Raw genomic sequence first — 25691 nt, 5'->3', positions numbered from 1 at the left:
GTAAACTTCTTCATATAATTCACCATGTAAAAAAGCATTATTTACATCTAATTGGTGAATATGCCAACCCCTAATAGCAGCAACAGCTAACAATAACCGAATTGAAGTGAGTTTTGCCACTGGAGAAAAAGTATCAAAGAAGTCTAATCCTTCTTGTTGAGTGTAGCCTTTGGCTACCAGCCTTGCTTTATGTCTTTCTATAGTTCCATCAGCCTTGTATTTTACTCGAAAAACCCATTTACAACCTATGGTCTGTTTATTTTTAGGGAGAGTAACAAGTTTCCAAGTTTTGTTTAACTCTAAAGCATTGAGTTCATTTCTCATAGCAACTTGCCATTCATGTAATTTTGTAGCTTGTTTGTATGTTTTGGGTTCTTTGGTAACAGAAATTGAAGCTAAAAAAGCTTTGTGTGGTGCTGAAAGTCTATTGACAGAAATGAAAGATGAGATAGGATAGAAATTACCTGTGTTAGAGGAGCAACCAATGGAAGCAGATGAGTTGGGTGCATAAGGAAACAAAGAGACAGTACCACAATAATAATCCTGCAAAAATTTTGGTTGTTGTTTAATTCTGGAGGATTTTCTGACATGTGAACCAGTAGGAATGGAATCTGGTAGATCAGTTTGATGATCACTGTCAATATGAGAAGAATCTGATTCACTAGAATTTATTAAGGAGTTATTTTGATCAGAAGGAATAGGATTATTTATAGGAGAGGAATCATGTTGGAATTCTGAAGGAGGAAATAAAAAAGTGGATATTTCAGAATTAATTGGAAGAACTTTGAATGGAAAGTTGGTTTCATGAAACACAACATTTCTGGAAATGATAATTCTGTTTTTGTGTAGGTCCATGAGTTTATAACCTTTGACATCAGAAGGATATCCTAAAAATAGACATTTAGTTGCTCTTGGATCGAACTTTTGTCTGTGACTAGTAATTGTAGAAGCAAAGCATAAGCATCCAAAAACCTTTAAATGGGAAAGATTTGGTGATTTATGAAATAACATTTAAAAAGGGGTTTTGTTTTGGAGAAGAGGAGTTGGAATTCGATTTATAATGTGTGTTGCAGTCAGTACACAATCACTCCAAAAAATTAAAGGTAAGTTTGCTTGAAATATCAAAGCTCTAGCTGTGTTTAGTAAGTGTTGATGTTTTCTTTCAACAACTCCATTTTGTTGTGGGGTTTCTACACAGCTTCTTTGATGTAAAATTCCATTTTCACTATAAAATTTTGTAAGAATAAATTCTGAACCATTGTCTGTTCTTATGGTTTTGATAGAAGTGTTGAACTGAGTTGTAACCATCTTACAAAAATTTGGCAGCAAAGATGAAACCTCAGATTTATTTTTAAGCATATACATCCAAGTGCATCTTGTAAAATCATCTACTATAGTTAGAAAAAATTTAAAACTAGAATATGATATAGTAGCAAATGGACCCCATATATCACAATGAATCAAATCAAACTCTTTATTAGAAATATTCTGTGATACAGGGAAGGAAAGCTTCTTTTGCTTTGCTAGTGGACAGATTTCACAGACATTTGTACTATCAAATGTTATTGAATTGTCTATTTGTCTAAGAAAAGGTATTCTAGAATTTGAGACATGACCTAGTCTATAATGCCAAATGTGTGACTGGTTTTGAGTAATAGCTGATGCAAAGATTGGTGTAGAATTAAACTGATATTGCTGGCAGGAATTAGCTTTTGAAGAAGCTTGAGATAAGTGATAAAGTCCTTGTTTCTCAAAGGCAATCCCAATCATCTTCTTCATTGATTGGTCCTGTAAAAGGCAATAAGAACCAAAAAAGGAGAGACAAAGATTAGATTCTTTGGTTAGTTTAGAGACAGATAATAGATTGAATGAAAAACTAGGAACACACAAGACATTATTTAAATGTAATGTGCTAGAAAGGCTTACAGTTCCAGTATATAATGCTGGAACAGTTTGTCCATTAGGAAGATTAATGGAATTTGTAACTGATTTAGGAGTAGAAGAATATAGTAGAGGTGAACAGATCATATGATCTGTTGCACCAGTATCTAAGATCCAAGAAAATTCAGAATGTAACTTGGTAGAGGCAGAATTACATTGATTAAAAGGGTTACCAGAAAACTGAGGGGTAATGGCTAGATTCACTGCTGTTGTGGATGCATCAGTGTTCTGAATGGATGAGTTTGAATTGGCAAGTGCTAAGAGCTTATTAAATTCTTCAGCAGTTAAACTAAACCTTTGGTTCTCATTACTATCTTGAATGTAGACCTCTTTGGTTGAAATGGCTGCATGTGCAGAGGGAGGATTTCTTTTTCCCTTAGGTCCAGTCCAGCCAGGAGGATAACCATGCAGTTGAAAACACTTGTCAATTCTATGACCATTATAGCCACAGTGAGTACAGTGTAGGGAGGATTTCTTCAACTTGTCTTTGGAGAACTTGGACTGAGCAATCTGATTAGGCTGTGTGTATTGCTTTGCTAACAAAGCATGTGTTTCAGTACTTGTAAAATTAGTCAATTGTCTCTGACTTTCTTCTTGAAGCAGCAAAGAAAACACTTTAGCCATGCTAGGCAATGGAACAGCAAGTAACAATTGACTTCTTACTGAAGCATAAGAATCATTCAAGCCTACAAGAAACTTTAGCACATAATCTGACTGCTGTCGAAATAGCAAGAAATTGAATAAATCACAAGTGCAAGAAGCCATCTTGCCACATGTACAGGTTGGGAAGGGTCTATAACTGACATATTCATCCCAAAGAGTCTTGAAAGCACTGAAATACTTTGTAATTGAAGATGAACCCTGATTTATACAACTTAAAGATTTTTCAAGATGAAAAACCCTTGGGCCATCACTTCTCAAATATCTTGTTTTTAGCTCATTCCAGAGATCTACAGCAGATGCAACATAAAGCAAGCTATTTCTAATATCTTTAGAAATAGAATTCATGAGCCAAGAAAGTACCAAATTATTGGCACGAAGCCAGGCAGTATGATTAACACGCTGACTAGTAGGAGGAGCAGTAATTGAACCATCAATAAAAGATACCTTGTTCTTGACAGTCAGAGCAATAGTAATCGATCGACTCCAAGCAATATAATTGTCCCCTACAAAGATTTCTGAGACCAAGAGAGAACCCGGATTATCACTAGGATGAAGATAAAATGGGCTAGAAGAATCATCGGAAGGATTAGAGGAACGAGAAGAATCTGAAGAATTTAGAGAGTTTGCTTCTGTCATTTTACCAAGAAAATGCAAGAAACATAGGATTCTTGAGAAAAATTCTCAAGCAGAATTTGCAATATAGATTGCAAGATTAGAAAAATGAAAATATGCGGAAGTAAGTATGATTTTCAATCTGATACCATGTTGAGAACTCAATGAATAGAAGAAGAAAACTGAAAACAGAGAAGAAAGTTGGAAGGACTCGAGAGCATGTGTTATCTAAACTGAACAAAATGAAAATACTTGATAGTTTAATACATGAAGGTCTTTATTATTTATACTACATAATAACTCTATAACAGAAATAACGGCTTCTAAGTCTTCTCTTCTGCCTTTAGCTTTTCTTCCTTGGACTTTAATTCCATGCTGTCAATATGAGAGGCTATACTCCAACAATCACAAAGACGGACTTTTTTTATTTTCAAAACACATGATAGCTAGCTATATACCAAGCAAACACGTACGAAGTTATACAAAGTAATATACGGATCGATCAATTTCCATTTCCAAAAATTAAAAAATAAAAAGAAGGAAGATCATGAGGAGCATGCAGATCGAGAACATGCATGAGCTGATCTCCTGCATCAACATTCACGAAAAAAAAATGGTAATTACATGCAAAGCTGATAAACTCAGACGACAACTTTATTCTACGTCCTAATTAGGCTTTACGAACTGGCTCAGTACTACATACTACGCATGCATACGTACTACCATCCGATTATTATCATCAATGATGAGGCTTCGCGAGTGCGGCGTAGGTTTTCGGTGATGGAGGGGTCATTTCATCAATGGTAGTAAGGACCACACCTTCTTCATCTTCTTCTTCTTCTTCCAAGGACGCCGCCGCAGTATTACTTACCCCAGTACAGGGAACGATGTTGAAAGTATTCTCTCTCGGGCAGCTTCGAGTATTTCTCGAGAAGAAACGCGAGCACTCAACGGCTGACTTTTGCTGCGGAAGCCCAGTAATGCAGTTCCTCCTCACGTCAAGCCTTTTTTCCCTAATCCGCTTCCTGCACGCCGGGCCGACTTGGCTGAAATAGTTGTAAGAAAGCGAGAAATTGTACGCGTTCGGAAGCCTGCACAAGGACTCGGGAATGGCCCCATAGAACTGGTTATGAGCAAGGTTGAGCAGTTCCAGCTTCGTCATGCACCCGAATGACTGCGGTATCGGACCTGTCAAGAGGTTCCCTCCAACGTCGAACACGGTCGTCTTGTTCAAGTAGCCGATTTCGAAAGGGAGACAGCCGGTTAATCTGTTGTTCAAGAACAACACCTCGAGCAGGGTGTTCCAAGCTCGGCCAATGCTGCGAGGGATGGGACCGGTGAATTTGTTGTTAGCGAGGGTGAGGAAGAGTGCCGGCGTGTTCCCCAATGTGGCAGGAATCGTCTTGTTGAATCCATTGTTGTTGATGAACAACACATCTGTGTCCATATTGAATAACCGAGGCGGGACCGTTCCTGCATAAGTATTAAACCTGAGGTCCACGAAGGTCAGATTCGTGGCACCAAGGACACTCGCTGGGAATCCTCCCAAGAACTTGTTGTTACTCAGATCGAGCTCATACAAGTAGCGTAACTGGTTGAGGTTCCGATTGATTACGCCGCTAAAGTTGTTGGAGTTTGCATGGAAGATAGCTATGTCCGGTAAATTACGGATAAAGCGATAAAAGTTCAAGAAACGACCTCCAAATCTTGCTCCATTGAAGACAATGCCGGCGAGTCCGGTGATGTTCAGATCAGGTACGGTATCGCAATAGAAACCTTTGAAGACGCAGTAATTTTTCCCAACCCAGGTATATTGAGCTCACAACAGACTCAGATACTCAAGGCTCCACCAGATAAAAACGAAATGGTGCAATAACATGCATGATTTCCATTCTGTTAGGATTTGTTAGATTTGTCAGAATATTCTTTCATCCTTCCTTGCACGATGTAATCTATATATATATTACGTACTGTAAATAAAACAAAAGATATAGAGAATACTTAAAAAACTTTTCTTCCATTACTCTGCTTTTGCCAACCTCTAGCTCCTTTTCGTGCTACTCTCAACATGGTATCAGAGAAATGAGCCAATCTACCTCTGACACCGACTCAGAAAATTCTCCAGAATCCGATACCACCATGCCTCGCAATACTGAAACCAATCCCGAAACTAATCCTCATAACCCTGCCAGTCCTTACTACATTCAGCCCGGTGAAGGGGCTTCAAACCCACTCGTTCCAGACCTGCTCACAACAGAGAACTACGTAATATGGGCTAGGACAATGCGACGGGCTCTCAATATCAAAAATAAACTTGGATTCATCGACGGCAAACTTCCCAAACCAGCAAGCACTACTGACCCCCTATATGCTCCGTGGGAAAGATGCAACGATATGATCATTGCCTGGATCCAACATTCAGTTGGTTCAGAACATCGGTCGAGCATCGCCCATGCAGATTCAGCAGCCACTGTGTGGAATGACCTTCGGGACAGGTTCTCAATCCAAAATGCTCCACGCATTTTTCAATTAACCAAATCTATTTCTACTCTTACGCAGGAAGAATACTCTGTCAGCCAATACTATAACAAGCTCAAAAGCTTCTGGGATGAATTGGAGATTTATGAACCCATGCCTCTCTGTACATGTGGTTCGGTGACAACTCTCATGAAATACACGCACCGCAACAAAGTCATGCAGTTCCTCATGGGACTCAATGACTCTTACGATGCTATCCGAGCTCAAATCCTACTTCATGATGATCTCCCTGCACTCAACCGCGTCATCTCCCTCGTCCAGCAGGAAGAACGGCGTAGGCAGCTTCACTCACCCTCAATGCCCGTTGCCATGATTGCCAGAGTTCCAGACCAACGGAATTTTCCTTCCTCACGCAAGGACCGCCTCTTTTGTTCACATTGCAACATTTCTGGACATTCTCTAGAACGCTGCTTCAAGGCCAATCCTCATCTTCCAGTGTGCTCTCATTGCCACATTCCAGGCCATACCAAAGAAAAATGTTATAAACTCAACGGTTTTCCCCCTGGCCACAAGCACCACAATAAGTATAAATCATTTGCTAACCAATCTACTCTTGAACAGGAACAAATCAACCATGGACCACCTATTACTCAGGAGCAGTATAGTCATCTCCTTGCTCTACTCCATCACTCTAATCCAACTACCTCCACATCCGCAGCCAACCATGCCAGCGTCTCTGATCCTCCTCAAGTGTCTGGTATCTCCTTTTGCAACTTCACTCATTCACGACAGATAGACATAGATGCCACTTGGATTATTGACACTGGAGCTACAGATCACATGATCTGTAACCCATCCCTTTTCACTCACAACGTTACTTCTGTTTCACATACCATTAAACTTCCAAATGGAGCCACAACTGCAGCTACACATCTTGGTGACATTCGGCTTACAAATTCCTTGACACTTAAAAATGTCTTATGTGTCCCTGCATTTTCATTCAATTTAATTTCAGCAAAATCATTAACCACTCATTCATCTTGTTGTCTAATTTTTTTCTCAAATTGTTGTTTTATTCAGGACCTTTCATCTTGGATGACGATTGGACTGGGGAAGGTGCATAATGGCTTGTATCACCTCCAAATGCCAAGACCAAACTCTACTACTTCACGTCAATTTGCTGCTTTACATTCAAATATTGTTAATTCCTCCAATGTTTCCAAACTTGATGAATTTGAATTATGGCACTATCGGTTTGGACACAGTTCAATGACTCAGCAAATACTCAATGACATTTATAAAGACAAATCCAAACCCAATGTGTTTTCTAAAAGTCCCTGTGAAATCTGTCCAATTGCAAAACAACACAAGCTACCTTTTCCTTCATCATCCATCACGGCAACCAACCCTTTTGATCTCATCTCAGCAGATATTTGGGGCCCAAATAAGACATATGCATATAATGGTGCTCGGTACTTCCTCACAATTGTTGATCAACATACCCGTTGCACTTGGATTTATATCCTTCAAACCAAATCACAGGCTCGTCAATCTCTTCAAAATTTCTTTTCTCTAGTTGAGACTCAATTTGCAGCAAAAATCAAAATAGTTCGAACCGATAATGGAGCTGAGTTTCACATGCCAAATTATTTCCATTCCAAAGGTGTCACACATCAATTAACATGTGTCGCCACACCTCAACAAAACGCTCTAGCTGAGCGTAAACATCAGCATATTCTCAACGTTGCAAGGGCCTTAAGATTTCAATCCGGACTCCCCATGCACTATTGGCCTGATTTTATCCACACTGCAGTCTACCTAATAAACCGAACCCCCACCCCTCTCCTGCATTTCAAATCTCCTTTCGAACTCCTATATAAAACTAAACCCAATTATCTTCATCTCAAAGTATTCGGCTGCCTTTGTTTTGCCTCCACACACAATCATGCCCGCTCCAAATTTGACCCAAGAGCTCGACGATGCTTATTCCTTGGCTACCCGTATGGAGTCAAAGGATATAAGCTTCTTGATCTTAACACAAACCAGATATTTTTATCTCGCGACGTCATATTTCATGAAGCAATTTTCCCTCTAAAACACACCAACCCAATCCATGCTTCCGTACCAAACAATGGCTCACAATCAACCCCACTCCAATACAATATCCAGTTTAATACATCTATCCCAACCTTCCAGCATTACACCCCTCCTACGTCCTCCACCTCCTCCACTCCATCAAATTCTTCTCCACCCCTTGAAACAACAAATCCAGATCACCAACCCATTCAAGGTTCGAACCTCACCAATTCCCCAAGACGTTCAAATAGACTGAGAAAAGCCCCAGCTTATCTACAAGATTTTCATTGTCAGCAAGTCACTGCCCCTGCCGCTCTCCAATCAACAACCAAGCATGAAGATCACGGTCCTCTCAACAATCCAAAGGTAATTTTCCCTCTCACTTCTGTTCTCTCTTACCACACCCTTTCACCCTCTTTCAAAGCTTTCACAACCTCCATATCTATGAACCAAGAACCAACTTCTTACACACAAGCTGTCAAAGAGCCAATATGGCGTGCAGCAATGGAGCAAGAGCTCACTGCTCTTGAACTTAATGAGACATGGTCCATGGTTGATCTACCTCCTGGCAAGAAACCGATTGCATGTAAATGGATTTACAAATACAAATTCAATGCAGATGGGTCCATTGAACGTGCCAAAGCCAGATTAGTCGCAAAGGGATTCACACAACGTGAAGGTATAGATTTCCACGACACCTTTTCCCCAGTTGCTAAAATGGTCTCCATTCGCTGCCTTATTGCAGTAGCTGCCATTAAAGGTTGGGACCTTCAACAGCTGGACATCAACAATGCATTCCTATATGGAGAGCTCGACGAAGAACTCTATATGAAGCCCCCTCCTGGACATCCCTCAGCTAAGACAAATCAGGTTTGTCATTTACACAAAAGCCTTTATGGTTTGCGCCAAGCGTCCCGACAATGGAACACCAAACTGTCTTCTTCCTTAGCTGAATTCGGCTTCATCCAGTCCAAAGCAGATTACAGTCTATTTACCAAGCAAACGCATGCTTCTTTCACTGCACTTCTTATTTATGTCGACGACATAATTTTATTAAGCTCTGACCCCACCTCCAGCAACAATGTGAAGCAGTTTCTTGCCACCAAATTCAAGATCAAAACATTGGGTCCACTACGCTACTTCCTCGGCATGGAGATAGCTCGCTCTAAGACAGGGATTCAGTTGTGTCAGCGCAAGTATGCACTCGATATACTCTCCGAAACAGGATTACTCGCAGCCAAACCATCCCCCTTGCCCATGGAGCCGAATCTCAAACTCACAAAGGATGATGGAGAGTATAGTTATTTGGGTCGTAGGTGATATTCCTTTTGAGCTCCTGAGTGATGAACAGAATTCTAGCTCGGTTTGACAAGGGTCCGGGATTTCTCCGAGGCTGGCGCGGCATAAGATTGAGCGAAGGTGGGTACAAAGGCGGTCGAGGACGGGTGAAATTGATTAAAGGTTTGGGAGGAGGTGGTGGTGATATTAGAGGACATCTTGGTGCTGGGGGACATTGAGCAGGCTGTGCATAGCCATGCGAGAAAAAGGAAGAAAGGACGAACAAAGCTGAAAGAAACCAGGGAAGCATCTTGGTGCAGTAGAAAGAAAGCAGAGAGATCAGGGGGATGGAAGCTAGGGTTGCAGTCAGCAGAAGTACTTGGCCTCTACTTATAAATCTCAATTTCTTAGCTTTTTTTATACACTTTGTTATAGAAAGCTGAGGGGAAGGATGTGGAAACAGCAGATCAGTGCCAACTTGATCTTGTAAATCTTTCTTAGCTTTATTCTTACACTTCTTTCTTTCTTTTTTTCTTTTTATGCTAAGCTTTTGATATACTTGTTTACGTGCAACTTTGTTTTTTCTGTTTACATGAGAAGATAGAAATTTCTAATTAAGTGGTCCAAACTCAGAAAAAAGATAGAATCTTATGGATACGTGTGTATATAATATATATTTATATATATAAATGTGTGTTAATTCAAACTGAGTGATAAATGATAAATGATAGATAGTATATGAGATCCCATATTATTTAGAAAAGAAAAGTTTGTACTTTTATAATGATTTTAATACAAATCTACTTCTATATTTTAGAGTATATATATATATATATAGATAGATAGATATATCGAAATTAAACGTGCAAATGATCTTCCAATCGTGTGAATGAATAATCAGCCATTTCATTTCATTAGATCATATAAAAACTATGCCACGTGATTTTCGTTGTTTCTCTTTTTGTACAAAAGAAAAAATAAAATAAAATAAAGAAGAAGCTGTGCACCGAAAAAAGAAGGCAGTACTCGGAGTAGGACTGATCCAATTATCCAAAACTCCCACTTTTACATATAAAAGTACTGGGAGAGTGTACTCTGAACTTTTGCTTTGTAAATATCAGTAAGACAGCCAATGTATTCTATATTCGATCTGTTCTTTTCTAGACAGAGAAGAGATAAAAGTAGCTCAACAATGGAGTCTGGAGGAAGAAAGGGAAGCTAAAGCAAGCATGGAATAATTGAAACAAAGTATATATAGAGAATAATATAAAGAAATGAATAAAATTATTTTTAAAATATTTAGAAGAGGAAAAGAGTGGCAGAATAAAGGGGTTTCTCAAAATCATTAGTGCATCTTTACGATCCTCTGCAGTACCCCGCAAGTAAGTACCCAGCAAGCAGGAAAATATATGTATATGCATGGACGACCACCGACACATAGTTCGATCGGAACAAAGGCAACCTTGCACCTCAAGTCAAACATTTTTTTTTTTTTTTAAAATACGTTGTGAGTGGAGTAATCCTCACAAATAGACCCGGCCAAGCCAGGGCCTGAGGACAAGGGGTGGGCCAGACCATGTCGGCCCAGGAGGACAAGCTGTCAAGCAACACACGCTGGCTAGGGGCTAGAAGGCAAAATTGTTTGACACTACTACTGGCAAATAGCCCCGGCGTGAGAGGCCAAGGAATGTCCCTATCCCTGAACCTTGGCGTTTGGACAGGCCTAAAGAGTGGATGCATCTGACCGAAGCCACGTCGCATTTAATGAAAGGCAGCAACAGGCACACTACAACAAGGAGTCAAGCCACATTTAACGAAGTTTGAGGCTAGGCACCCCACGTCGTGCCTCCTGGGTTGTCAGTGGTCACCACGATCAAGTTTAACAAGTCTATTGCACAGCAGAGAGCTGGCAGGGACACACCACTCGAGTAGGGAGCGACACATCCACAATCCCTTTCCCCAATGAGGGGAGGGGTTCAGATATTTTGATACTTAAGATTTAATAATTCCCACAAGGAAATCATATACTGACTATGGCATCAGAGGTGTGCCCCACCACCTCAAAACCCTCATTTATTCATAGTTGCAGGTGGACGAACTAGACCCCCGTGGAGTTGTTCAAGCTGCAAAACACGACATCAACGATGGCGTCTTTTGTGGGATCTCTTTTTCTATAGTAGTGTGTCCTTCGCATGCTGGCAACAACATGTTCCCAAGCTTCATGACGAGAAGAACAATTCGAAGCGATGGAAGCAAGGACCAACGAGTTGGGTGAAACCATACAAAAATTGATGGAACAGGAAGCGGCTCTCTGCAAGGAGAATGCCACTCTGTGGAGAACCGATGGAGAATTGGAGGGAGGCGAGCCTAGCCAACACACCAAATCACGGTGAATACCGGAGGCCACCACGGCAGAAGAAAAGAGGCGCATAATGCACCACGAGCTCCGGGATAAATACGCCGAAATGGCCAAACAGATAGGCACGTCATCCTCCGTGGACCAGCTGCTCATTAGCACAAACCTGCCGTATAGCCCCGAAGTGATGGCAATTCCTCTCCCCCCAAGATTCAAAGTTCCACAAATGGATGCGTACAGTGGGTCCAAATACCTCCTGCAGCACTTGAAAATGTTCAAGGCTCACATGACCCTACACAGGTTTCCAGGAGAAGTCGCGTGCAGAGCATTCCCACTCACATTGAAGGGGGCGGCGAGGGCTTGGTTTGGATCCTTGTTGCCCTCTTGACAATGAAGCAACGGGACGACGAAAGCCTGAAGGCATATCTCTCTCAATTCAATTGGGAGTGTATGACCACGGACGACCAGGATGAGAAGATCATCCTGACAGCCCTACTGAGGGGAATTTGGCCTCGAATCCCGTTCATGACCAAGATAGCCTAGAGAACCCCCATAACACTAAGGGAGTTTATGGACCAAGTCAACAACTTCATTAATGCTAAGTACACCTTCAAGGCCTTGATGGCTCAAAAGGAACCACGACAAGTCCTCGAGAGCCGCAATTACTGCGACTACCACCTGACAGACCGGCATAGTACTGATGGCTACTACACCCTGAAGTAAAAGAAGGAGGTGTTGGAGGGCCTGCTAGACCGACAGCGGCATACGACAACTATTCGAGGGCCCAATGGAGTGAGAGCCCGAGGAGATGAAGGCCTATGAGAGAGGCCCTAAGGAGCCCGCGACGCTGGAGCCTAGTGAGGGCAAGCAGCCTAGTGGGTGAGATCTGAACGATAGTGGGAGGATACGCGGGAGGAGGTTCCACCTCGTCGGATCAGAGGACCCACACTCGAAGGGCTTGATACGAGGAAGTGTTCATTATGGGAAGGGCCGCAACTGGCACCAGGAAACATGCTGGGGGAACAGAGAAAACCTTCAGTGAGAAGGATGAGAAGGGCATCTTCCACCCCCACGATGCGTTGGTGGTTACCGTGAAGAAACCCTCATTTCTTCATAGTTGTAGGTGGACAAACTGGGCCACCGTGAAGTTGTTTGGGCTGCAAAACACGACATCAACATATATAATATATACTTTGATTTAATAATCTATAAATAAAATGACACATAAAGTTGCATTCACAAAGTTCTTATGCTTTTTTGTTGACTTTTTGTTTTTTAATTATCTCATCACCCATAAGCCTTTTTCCACTAAAAAATAATTCTGTTTGTCAAAAGACTTTCTCAGCATAATAATGTTAATTTCTAAGTTTATCATTCTAATAAATTTAAGTAATGATACACGTCTAATTTTTTTTATAATATTTTTACAATCATGTTTTAAAATGATGTTATTTATAGAAAATGATGTTATTTTTATAAATAATTTTAAAAAATACAAATCATTTAAAATATAAATGTATAAATAATTATAAAAAAATGGTTATATGTCTATTATTTTCCTTCTAAATAATATAGTTATTTTTTTAATCAAGTTTTTGTACCTCGGGGCACGAATTATTACCTTTGTATATATACAAGCAAGTACGTTATATATGTTAGTTTAGCTAAGGGTTTGCAACTGGATTTAGATTTGGATATCCGGTCATAACGGAATCCGGATCCGGATCCGGATCTTAAAAATTGAGTGGTTATCCGATCGGATTAATCTATAAATAATCCGGGTGAATAACTGGATTCATTCCGGATTTCTGGATTTTTTTCCCCTTTTTTTACTATAAATCGGGATATCCGGATTGTAACCGGATTTATTAATACTTTAAAAAACATTGTTTAAACTTTAAAAAATATCTTTATAGCACTATTTTTTTAAAAAAAATTATGATATCGTGTTTAAATTGCCCAGATTGTTTTAAAAAAATAATTTAAACACTTTTTAAAAGTTTTTTTTTAAAATAAAATAAATAACAATGCAAAATAAATAATATTATTGTTACATCACAATGCAAAATATTAATTTACAAAAAACAAAATAAATAATATTACATCATAACTAATTAGACTTATACAATACTACTATTATTCACATCTTGAATATGAAATTGGGAGAAAAATTGAAAGCATAAATATTTTTTTAAAAAAGGGATCCGATTACAAATAACCGGATCATAAAATCGGATCTGGGTTTCTCTCAACCGTCCGGGTGTAATCCGGGCTGATAACTACCTGGATACACCCAGATTCTAACTTTTGGATCAGATCGGGAAAAAATTCAGTTCGTATCCGCACCCCTAAATTTAACAAATGTATTCCTAAACTAACCCTAAACAGTTTGGAAAAATACTAACACATAGGAATTTAGAACAAATAGAATATTTTTTAAATTAGAAAAGAAATTATTATTTTTTTTTTATAGAAAATAACTATTAAAAGCAGGGAAATAAAGGATCATCTTAGGATGTATTCAATATAAGTGTCGTATATAGGCCACCCTTTTCGAGGTGGCCATGTGGAACCAATATTCTCGAGTCAAGATCCGCCAGAGAGGGTAGAGGACCGCAATCCACCCTTCGAGGCTTTAATATTTCCATTAAAGGTGATAAATATTTCAATATTAAAAAAATTATATAAAAATAAATTTATAAATTAATATAATTTGGTGTTATACTGATATGTTAGGTTATAAAATTATTTTTATTATAAAATAAATTTAACATATTATATGAAAATATGTTAGTTAATGAATTTATTCTTATGACATTTATTTGTGATTGTAGCACTTATTTAATCTTAATCAGCTCATCGAACATAATCTCATTCACTAAGATTAAGATTAAGATAAAAAGATAAAAGCAAAGAAAAACTAACCAAAAAAGAAAAAAAAAAACTAACCATCAGGATAATATATGCTTTTGGATCCAACAAAAAAAATATGCCAACGTGATTCGCGTGGCAGACTGTTATATTTTATAACTTTGTAATTAGCATACAGCAAAATGACTCATTAATTAGTCGCAAGGCCAGTTAATGATCAGGAGCATGTTGAAGGTCTTGAGCAAAAATTAATTAATATATAAATAAGTTCCCATCATAACACATCTTTTTTTCTTTCTTTCTTAGAGAGAGATGTGAACAAATCAAAACAGGAGACATTGTTAATTGAGATATTCCTATTAGAGTTCTTTTGTAGACAAGTAAGATTGCGTTTAAATGTTGAATTGAGTTCAGATGAGTTTAGTTATTTATAAATAGTAGTAAATTGAGATGGTTGAGTGGATCTTGTAGGATCCACTTAAGATAAATTTATATGTGTTTAGATGTTAAAATAAGTTTAGATATATTTATAGAAAATTATGAAATAATTGAGTCCCACCATAAATATACTGTTCACATGCCAATATTTTCTCCCGCGCAACCAATGAGTATTCCACTATTCGCACATTGTTAGAACCGGCTAGTCACAGTACCCATTCTTCAAGGGAAAAATCTAATTGTAAGCAATTATGCGCACTAATACGTGCAGTTAGGGGCGGAACTAGGATTTGATGTTTGGGGAGGCGATTGACAAAGTGTGTGGTATGTGTGAGTATGAGTAATATGTATTTTTTACACGTGACTATATAAAAAATAATAATCATACGTCATAAAATTACATACAAAAAATACATGTCTATAAATCATCTTATAAATATAATTTTCCTTAAAATTTTCATAGTTTGCTAGAGACCATTACAAAAAGAAAGAAAAATGAAATATCAACTTAGGATTTTCGCTTCAAATTAAGCTCGACGACGATCTTTCATAGAATAAAATTCATTCATTATCATCTCCGAAGTGAAATTCTTGGCAATTTCTTCCTCAATATAAACTAGCAAATGATCTGCAAGAAACTCATCTTCCATTCGAGTACGCAATCTAATTTTTATAAGTTTCATGGCAGAAAATGCTCCCTCAGTAGTAGCAGTAGAAAAAGGAAGAGTTAATACTAGACGAATTAACCTGTCAATCAAATAATAAATCTTTGACTTTTCTGAAATTGCTAGTTCTCTGCATAGCTCAGATAATGTAGACATATCTTGAAAATCTAGATGCATCAGCACATCAAGCTCATAATGTTGCAATTGAATTCTCAAAAGGAATTTTTCTTGCTCAGTAAAATCTTGTGGATAAAACTTCTCAACCAATTTGCATATATCATCAATTTTAAATGATTTGTATGCACCTTTAGGGCTTAAAGCAGCACTAAGAATGAGAAGTTCCATTGTATTCTCGTTAAATCTATTATTCAATTCTAGTAACTGAAAGTCTATTGTAGCAGTAAATATATCAATCATAAAATGATGCTCCATTGACTTGTCAACTAGATGACGAGATTTGCCTCTAGCTCTTGTATATTGGCCATTCATATCAGGAATATCAATTTGGTGTTTTTCACAAAATAATATAACATCAGTAAGCAAAGACTCCCACCCATCATCTCTCAGATTTTGAATGAGCATTTTTGTGGTTGAAACTAGGCTCATGGCATTCACAATATCTTGAAAATTTTGTTGCAAAGATTGGCAAAGTGCATTAGTGATTCCCATGATTTTTTTCATCATATATAATATCAGAATAAATTCAAAAGATGTTAATACCATGTAAGCTGCTTCAGCATCACCACGTTGAGAATAATTTGATCCCTCATTTGAGATAGTATTGATAACTGAGCAAGTAGCACTGAACATCCTCATCAAGCTACAAATAGATTGAAAATGAGATCCCCATCTAGTATCTCCAGCTCGTTGTAGCGTACCAATTTGATTTGCCCCTTTTCCAGTCTCAATCTCATTGGAAGCAATCAAACTTTCAATTTCAGCAGCTTGAGCAGATTGTAATTCATCATGACGTTTAGAAGAACCAACAACAATATTGATAATGGATGTCAAATGGACGAAAAACCGATGAACATGTTTGGTTTCTCTAGAGGCTGCAACTAAAGCTAATTGTAGTTTATGAGCCCAACAATGCACATAATATGCATAGGGACAATCTTTCAGAAATAAAACTTGTAATCCATTCCATTCACCGCGCATATTACTTCCTCCATCATATCCCTGACCTCAAATATTCTCAATTTGAAGGTCGTAACAAGAAAGAAGAGCACATATCTCATTTTTTAGAGTTAGTGCCATAGTATCTTTGACATGTACAATATGAAAAAATCGCTCTCTAATAAAACCATCTTTATCAACAAACCTCAAAATGATAGCCATTTGTTCTCTTTTAGACTCATCCCGAGCTTCGTCAACAAGAATACAAAATTTGGCATCCCCGATTTTTTCGCGAATCACATTCCGTACGTTATTTGCAAATATATGCAAAATTTCCTTTTGAATTTTGGGTGATGTATATTTGGCATTCTGTGGAGCATTTTTCAAGACAACTTCATTAACTTGATCATTATAACTTGCCAAAATTTTTATCAGTTTAATAAAGTTATCTTGATTTTTTGAGTCAGAGCTTTCATCATGACCTCTAAAAGCACAAGCTTGGAACGTAAGCCATCGAACACTTTCTATCGAAGTTTTGAGCCGCAACCGATTATTCTCCATATCTTGTGATACTTGTTTTTCAACTAACTTGTCAATATGTCTTGACTGATTCATTAGATCCTCACAACATTTTACAGCATTTTTATGTGGTGAATTTGGATCTCTTCCCACATGTCCTATTAAAGGACAATTCATTCCATCATTCACTTTTTTCCAATAGTCAAAACCTTTAATGGTAAATACATCTGATCCTGGACGGCCTGTTGATTTCTTAGCAAAAATGTAGCATGGAAGACAAAATATAGCATTCTTCGATGGTGAGTACTCCAACCAATTTGAATATCTTTGAAACCAAGAAAATTGAAATCGACGATGTTGATTGCCTATTCCCGAAAATGGATATTCTGAAAGTTTAGGTTGATATGGACCAGCTTTAAGATAGGCACGTCGGATCTCATCTTGTAGGTTAGTAGGAAATTCCCATATTTGTGGACGTAATCCTGGATCACGTTCCAAAGAGGTAGCATCCATCTCTTCAGGTTGGATTCTTGAAATTTTAGAGGGACGCTCGTCAGTGATAGAAGCATCATGTTCTGAAGTTACCGAGCTCTCTAAATGTATATTACTCTCCAAATTGTCCACATCTTTTTTTTTTTTAAAAAGAATCAATTGTTCTTGGCTTGTTCATATTTTTCTATACTTTAAGAAAAATTTATAGATTAAGAATAAACCTGAGAAGTACCTAATAAGTAATGACATAAAGTTGTTAGATTTTTTTGTATAGTTTGTATTTATTAAAGTGAACAAAAAAAAACTAGATGCAAATGTTCTATCATGCTATCAGCAACAAAATAATCATCAAGCTGGTAGAATTGAAAAATTCATAAAGTACCTTTTAGAAATCTGTGGCGGCGTGACCCTCTCTCAAAGATCTTAAGGCATCTTTTATAAGCATTTGATCCCTGAAATAAACTCATAGAAAAGATACAGACAAATTAGATAACACTACTTAAAAGTTTATGAGTAACCTACACAAAATAACAAACTTTTTTTTTTTTCAGCATTTCATACGAATCAAAATAAAAATCCCAACTAATTTTTTTTCTTATTTAAAAAAAATGTACATAGAACACTCATGAGTTATTATATATTATTCACAAGAAAAATTATTGTTTTTATCAATTAAAAAAAAAAGCACATCTTTAACTTTTTTCTTTTCTCCAACTTACAAGAAAAGTCGACAACCTTCCAGAATCCAAACTTTTTTCTTTTACTTTATTAGTTCATCAAGATTCAAGGCATTAGGCAAGGTGTCTGGTTACTTTATTAGTTCATCGTACACCATTCAATGCCCCGTCTTACTCTTAGCCTCTTAATATATAATAATAAATTATAAAGGGCAAAGGCACTGAGTTGCAGAATCCATTTTTCTAAAATAAAATAAAAAAAAATAGAAAGACCAAACAAAACTGGACAGTCGAGACTCGAGTTCAACTTACTTCGGTGAATCGGTGTCCTGTGAGGTCAAGAAGTAGAAGAAGAAGAGTAGAAGCACTGCAGCTGATGAAAGGTGAAGCACTGAAGAGGCGAAGCTCACAGTCACTGCAGATGCAGAAAAGTTGAGATTTGAGAAACTTTCCAAGTTCAACCTCACTGCAGATGCAGATGCGGAAATGTGAAAATAACTAATATTCGATGTTCAAATAAAAAAAAATGAAACTTGTAGCCTGCAGGTCCGTAGGAAATGAGCCTTGATGAGAAAGTAAAAAGTTTTATATTTCCAAGATATGATCATGCATGCAAGGCCCAGACTTGACTCTTGAGTTGCCACTTGTCCGTTGGTATTTTCATCTCTGATATGTTATCTGCCTGTAAGTGTTCTTCTCAAGATTTATGCTTTATCGATAAACAACAAATATTTGTGTGTCAGGTAAAATGAAGTGAAAAGTTAGAGTGAAGTGACGTGAGTATTGGGATTTGGGGGATAATTTTAATAAAAATTTTGAAAGTTTGAATATTGGGGGGGCGATTTTAATTATATAAAGAAAGTTTGAGTACTTGGGGGGGAATTTAATTTATTTACATACTATATGAATATTTTAAAAAACTGCCCCCCCAACCTTATAGCTAGTTCCGCCTCTGTGCCCAGTACTCAATCAATATGATTGGTCAGAAAGTAGATTTTACTGAAAACAATATTAATTTGAATTTAGAGTATGAAGGCAATAATATTAGTATACAGATTGATACGCAAACTTGCTTGTATATAGCAAAACTTTTTTTCCACCTTGCGCCCAAGTATGAAATATTTCTGACAAAACAATGAGACTTTTTTTTTTCCTCTGATTTCAATGTTCTCAGCAACAATGGGACTTTCTCATTTGAGTTGATTTTTTTTCCAAAGCCGGCGCTCCACACAACAACCAGTTGTGAGTTTATTATTTATTTTACTAATAATATTACCCACACCAACCAGGTTGTAACAAAATAACATAAAAAAGCATTATTTTTTTTGCAAATATTTTCTTACTCTGAATTTATAAAAACTAAATAAAATAATTATCAATAAAATACAACATTATCATGCCAACATTTTATTTTAATTATTTATTTACATATTATTTAATTACTAGTAAAAATGTTGCCCCCTCAACTATAGAAAAATTTACCCACGATTGCCTCAAAATTTAAAGCTGTCGATTGTGATTGGGAAAAAATTCTTTGACGCGCGGTGAAGTTTTCTACGTTGGCTACCGAGAGGGTTTTGAATGGAACTTCAATTTTGGAATGTTCTGGAAGACGGGTTGGGGAAGAACATGGACGGGAGGGAGGGAGGGAGAGAGAGAGAGAGAGAGAGAGAGAGAGAGAGAGAGAGAGTTATAACGGAAAGGAAAAAAAAGTAAAGACATGCACAAAGTAATGTCAGGAATCCTGTAAAGTTAATGTCTTACATCTATCTCCAGTGGTGAAATGAGTTGAATGCTTTTTACATTGCTCAAAGTGCGTTTGGATGTTAGATGAAGTTCAAATTTAAACTGAGCTGAGCTGCTTTTATCTTCCAAACACACCTAACTGTTCCCATCCCACAACCCACACTTGATGTGATTTTTATCTTTTAGTTTTTTTTTTTTAAACGCTGAAACGTCGTTTTGATCGTAGCCTTCTTCTCAACGATTTTTTTTCCCCTTAAGTAACCAAATAGTTCAATAAGAAATAAATAAATGGGGGAAAAGGACTCGGAGGTGATAGAGATATCTCCCTCGTCGCCTGACAGAAAGTCAAGAAGAAAGATCATTCAAGAAAGTCATGATTTTTATTTTTTTTAGTTTCTTCATTATGTTCTGCAGAGGAAGATGAGACTCCCATGAGACCCATGCTTTGCCTCAATAGCAAGTGCAGCGTAAATATCAAAAGCGAGCATCAAAGAAGTGGAGGACTACTTTATCTTGGACTTCGACCCATTTGAGTCCATCAACCTTATCAAGCTCTCTGTCCATATGATGCTTTTGCTGCTTCTGATGTCACTAGTGATCTCTGTGTCATTGCAAGAAAGGGCCAAGTTTGTGCAGAATATATATTGGTAAAAAGAGATTGAAAAATGAAGAATTATGGCTAACTTAAAGTTCCATTTATTAATTTAGGGTTGCAGGAGAAAAGAAAGGAGACGAACCTAAGGAGAAGAAGGTCGCGCGACCCAAGCCAAAGCACCATTCGTGAAGCCCGATTCTGCAATGTGAAAATGAGAGGAAGAGAGAAAGGGAAGAGAGAAAACATGCGGGGAGGAAATAAAGTGAGGGGGAAATGAAAAAAGAAAATCCATTGGAGATTAAACATAAATAAAAAATAGATTTGCTTGGTGAACAGTAACTCTTCAAATGTGAAGAAACCTATCCATTTACTGTAATTCAAAGCTTCCCACTTATTCCTTTGCCTAATCCAATGCAATTGTGTTTTGATGAAATTCATCAAATTTTACATTTGGTTAGACTTTTGATGAAACTAATGTCAATGCTCGTGACCTCATGATTCACCATCCTCTCTTCTTTGTTCTTTCTCTTCTCCTCATTTTCCGCTTAAATCGGTTTCTCCGCCAGTTGTAGTGGGACACGGCCAAGCCGTAGTCTACGACAGTAAGACCACAACTTGGCCATAGGTCTCTACGACCCAAGACCAATCACCACTGTAGATTTGTAACTTAAAGACCCACTACTGAGATTATAGGTTTGCAAGTTTTATGGCCCTGCATGGGTCTGTGAGTTTTATGACCCACAGCTGTGGGCCTAGGTCTATGGGGTTTAGAGCATAGATATGTATTTTTGTACATAGATATGAAGATGTATACGATTTGTTGAATTTGTTGAGACTTCTTGCTAGATTTGTGCGATTTTTGTTATGTATATGCGATTTTATTGAACTTTTTTATATAAAAAATATGTTGTCGGAGATGGTGGTCGGACAATGGTGGCGTTAATCTGTCTGCCTGGTAGGCGGATACCGATCATGGTTAGAAATATGGGCAGGGACAGGATGCGGGGGTTGATCTTCACCCGCCCAGGCAGGGATGGGTGACTACCCACTCGTATATGGAGGGTAGAACTCCTATGTTGATTACTTCAATGCACGAGAAATATGCGCAACGTTGGGATAAAATGTAAGAGCATTCTCATCCGATTCCCTAAATTTTTCTCTAAATTTTAGCTAAAAAGGACACTCCCTATAATTTTATCCTAAATTTTACTTATTTTTAAAAAACCTTCTACATCACATTCCATATCATTTCTCTATTCTATTAAAATAATATTCTTCTATTATTTCTTTATTACTTTTTTCTCTCACTTCCATTTTCAAACTTCACTACTTAATATTTTTTCTTATGTTTTGAACTATTATTATAGTAAATATTTTAAATAAAAATTTAAATTATTTTTTTAAGGGTTTAATAATATTTTTAAAATTATTATTTTTATATTTTAGTAATTATTTAAATTATTTTTAAAAATATTATTTAAAAGTATAATAAATATGAGTATAAGAGAAAATGTAGTTGATTGAAAAAAGAATTTATTTTATGTATTTGAATAAAATATTAATAAAAAATGATTTAGGGGATGAACAGTGGTTCCCTATATTTAGGGAACCACTGTTCATTTCCTAAATCAAAATCCTAAAATAGAAAATGGGATGGGAGGGGGTTTTTGAGCTTTTTCCTAAAATTTTTCCTATAATTTAAAGATAATAATAGTATAGGAAATGGGATGAGGATGCTCTAAGGCTGTGTTTGGGTGACCAAGTGTCCTCAACACTTTTCAAGTATTCTCGTACTTTTGAAAATACTTCACATACCAAACAACTTAAAATACTCTCAATGGGACCCACAAACTCACTTCAATCTCTACTCATAACTATTCACAAATATTCTATAATACTTATCACTATTATATATAAATAAAAAATAAAATCACTATAATATTTATAACTATTAAATATAAATAAAAAAATCGTTATAATATATAAATAAATAAAATCACTATAATATATAAATAAAAAATAAAATCACTATAATATATAAATAAAAAATATTTATCACTATTATATATAAATAAAAAATAAAATCACTATAATATTTATCACTATTAAATATAAATAAAAAAAATCATTATAATATATAAATAATAAAAAATCACTATAATATATAAATAAGAAATATTTATCACTATTATATATAAATAAAAAATAAAATCACTATAATATATAAATAAAAAATATTTATCACTATAATATATAAATAAAAAATAAAATCACTATAATATATAAATAAAAAATATTTATCACTATTATATATAAATAAAAAATAAAATCACTATAATATTTATCACTATTAAATATAAATAAAAAATCATTATAATATATAAATAATAAAAAATCACTATAATATATAAATAAAAAATATTTATCACTATTATATATAAATAAAAAATAAAATCACTATATTATATAAATAAAAAATAAAATCACTATAATATATAAATTAAAATTAAAATCACTATAATATATAAATAAAAAATAAAATCACTATAATATATAAATAAAAAATAAAATCACTATAATATATAAATAAAAAATATTTATAACTATTATATATAAATAAAAAATAAAATCGCTATAATATATAAATAAAAAATAAAATCACTATAATATTTATCACTATTAAATATAAAAAAAAATCATTATAATATATAAATAAATAAAAATCACTATAATATATAAATAAAAAATATTTATCACTATTATATATAAATAAAAAATAAAATCACTATATTATATAAATAAAAAATAAAATCACTATAATATATAAATTAAAATTAAAATCACTATAATATATAAATAAAAAATAAAATCACTATAATATATAATATATAAATAAAAAATAAAATCACTATAATATATAAATAAAAAATAAAATCAATAATATTTATCACTATTAAATATAAATATAATCATTATAATATATATATAATAAATAAAATCACTATAATATATAAATAATAAATAAAATCACTATAATATTTATCACTATTAAATATAAAAAAAATCATTATAATATATAAATAAATAAAAATCACTATAATATATAAATAAAAAATATTTATCACTATTATATATAAATAAAAAATAAAATCATTATATTATATAAATAAAAAATAAAATCACTATAATATATAAATTAAAATTAAAATCACTATAATATATAAATAAAAAATAAAATCACTATAATATATAAATAAAAAATATTTATAACTATAATATATAAATAAAAAATAAAATCACTATAATATATAAATAATAAATAAAATCACTATAATATTTATCACTATTAAATATAAATAAAAAATAAAATCATTATAATATATAAATAAAAAATAAAATCACTATAATATATAAATAAAAAATAAAATTACTATAATATTTATAACTATTATATATATAAATAAAATCATTATAATATTTATCACAATTATATATAAATTAAAAATAAAATCATTATACTATTTATCATTATTATATATAAAAGTAAAATAAAATCACTACAATATTTATTAATATTAAAAAATCACTATAATAAAATCATTATAATATTTATTATTAAAAATAAAATCACTATAATATTTATGGGACCCACACATTTATCAACTACTTACTCAAAAGTCAACAACTCAACATACTTCACACATCCAAACAACTTAAAATACTCTCAATGGGACCCACAAACTCACTCCAATCTCTACTCATAACTATTCACAAATATTCTCAACATTTCTCAACACTTTTCAACACCCAAACGTACCCTAAGACCATTAGCAGAAGAGAGCGACAAATAAATAAGATAGACCGGCCGGCAGAGAACGACAAATAAATAATAGGTGATGGACTGGCCGGCATACAAAATGCTGAAAGACTTTCAGTGAAAGTGACAAAAAAAAAAAAAAAAGGGTTAGGTTGTAATTAAACATTTGGGATAATATATAATAAAGCAAGCAACATAATTTCGAGGAAAAGAAATGAGATAAATAAAATGAGGAAACTTCTTCGGCTGATCTCTCTCCAAATTAGACATGTTATCAACTCATTTCATGTAATTAGTATTATTTTTTTAAAATTTCACATTAAATATAATAAATAATTTAATTTTTTTAAATCTTAAATTAATAAAAATAATATTAAAAAATAATATTTTATTTAACTTTCATCAAATCTCAACTCACTATTCAAATCTAATCCCGACCTTAAAAATTGCCAAATATATAGTGGATTTTACATTTCAAAAGATCGTGGACATAATTAGTCTTAATATCAAATCATATAAATCTCAATGTGTAATTTTATTTACTGTTCAAATTGTGGATGAGCACCTAATTAACATCGTACCTCCATCCAAGCACCATCACAAGCATTTCAATCATACCGTAATTGGCATCTGGCCTTGACGGAAAACTTCAACACACAATACTAAATGCATGCGGATAGTGGGTTTACAATAACTAGGAATTTTATACGAACGACATTAATCATTGTATATATGACCCATATTACATGACTATCATTATCGAATTAAACCATCAATCTCTACTCAAGTGTACGTATGCATGTGTGCTTATACATAATGTTAACTGAAGCTCAATAGAGGATGAATCATGAGGAATCTCAAAATATATAATTGAAATGTAATTTACGTGAAAACTGCATGAAACGATTGATGAATGAAATCAAACAACAACGATTGAACCTGAAAAAGAGTTCTTATTTTCTAAATGAACATGATGATATAGATTGCCATGCTATATATAATATTGGCTAGCTAGCTAGACAATTTTTTAGCAAAGAAACTTAAAAGGCCAGAGCATTAGGAGTGTAAAAATTAATCGGGAAATCGAAAAATCGGTCTGAATCGGTTCGGTACTGGTTCCCTTAGTTCCAAAACCGGCCGGTAGTAGCGGTCTGGTTCCGGTTCTATATTTTTTAGGACTGGACTAGTTCACTATATTATATATTTTTAATTAATTTCTTTAATATTATATATAATTTTATATATAATATATATAATAATATAAATTATAATTATATATAAGATAATATTATTATAATTTATAACATAAAATTTTAATCTTAAATATGAAAATTTATTTGATCATATACTT

General features: G+C 34.8%; 2 protein-coding genes across 2 annotated transcripts; both read right to left on the bottom strand.

Moving 5' to 3' along the window:
- Positions 1-3764: 3764 nt before the first annotated feature.
- Positions 3765-9401, bottom strand: LOC108990339 (uncharacterized protein At4g06744-like). Its single transcript, XM_018964280.2, has 2 exons — positions 9064-9401; positions 3765-5028 (listed from the first exon to the last, which is right to left on the bottom strand). Exons 1-2 carry the CDS (start codon positions 9356-9358, stop codon positions 3956-3958), a joined length of 1368 nt encoding a protein of 455 aa, XP_018819825.1. The 5' UTR covers positions 9359-9401; the 3' UTR covers positions 3765-3955.
- A 5839-nt stretch (positions 9402-15240) lies between these two features.
- Positions 15241-17526, bottom strand: LOC108990349 (zinc finger MYM-type protein 1-like). The gene is made up of 2 exons (XM_035685756.1): positions 16654-17526; positions 15241-16557 (listed from the first exon to the last, which is right to left on the bottom strand). Exons 1-2 carry the CDS (start codon positions 17524-17526, stop codon positions 15241-15243), a joined length of 2190 nt encoding a protein of 729 aa, XP_035541649.1.
- Between the last annotated feature and the right edge of the window lie 8165 nt (positions 17527-25691).

The sequence above is a fragment of the Juglans regia genome, chromosome 15, assembly GCF_001411555.2.
Source record: "Juglans regia cultivar Chandler chromosome 15, Walnut 2.0, whole genome shotgun sequence".
NCBI classification, from domain to species: domain Eukaryota; kingdom Viridiplantae; phylum Streptophyta; class Magnoliopsida; order Fagales; family Juglandaceae; genus Juglans; species Juglans regia.
Note: the sequence above shows the minus strand (reverse complement) of the source record. Positions and strands in the feature narration are given on the sequence as shown.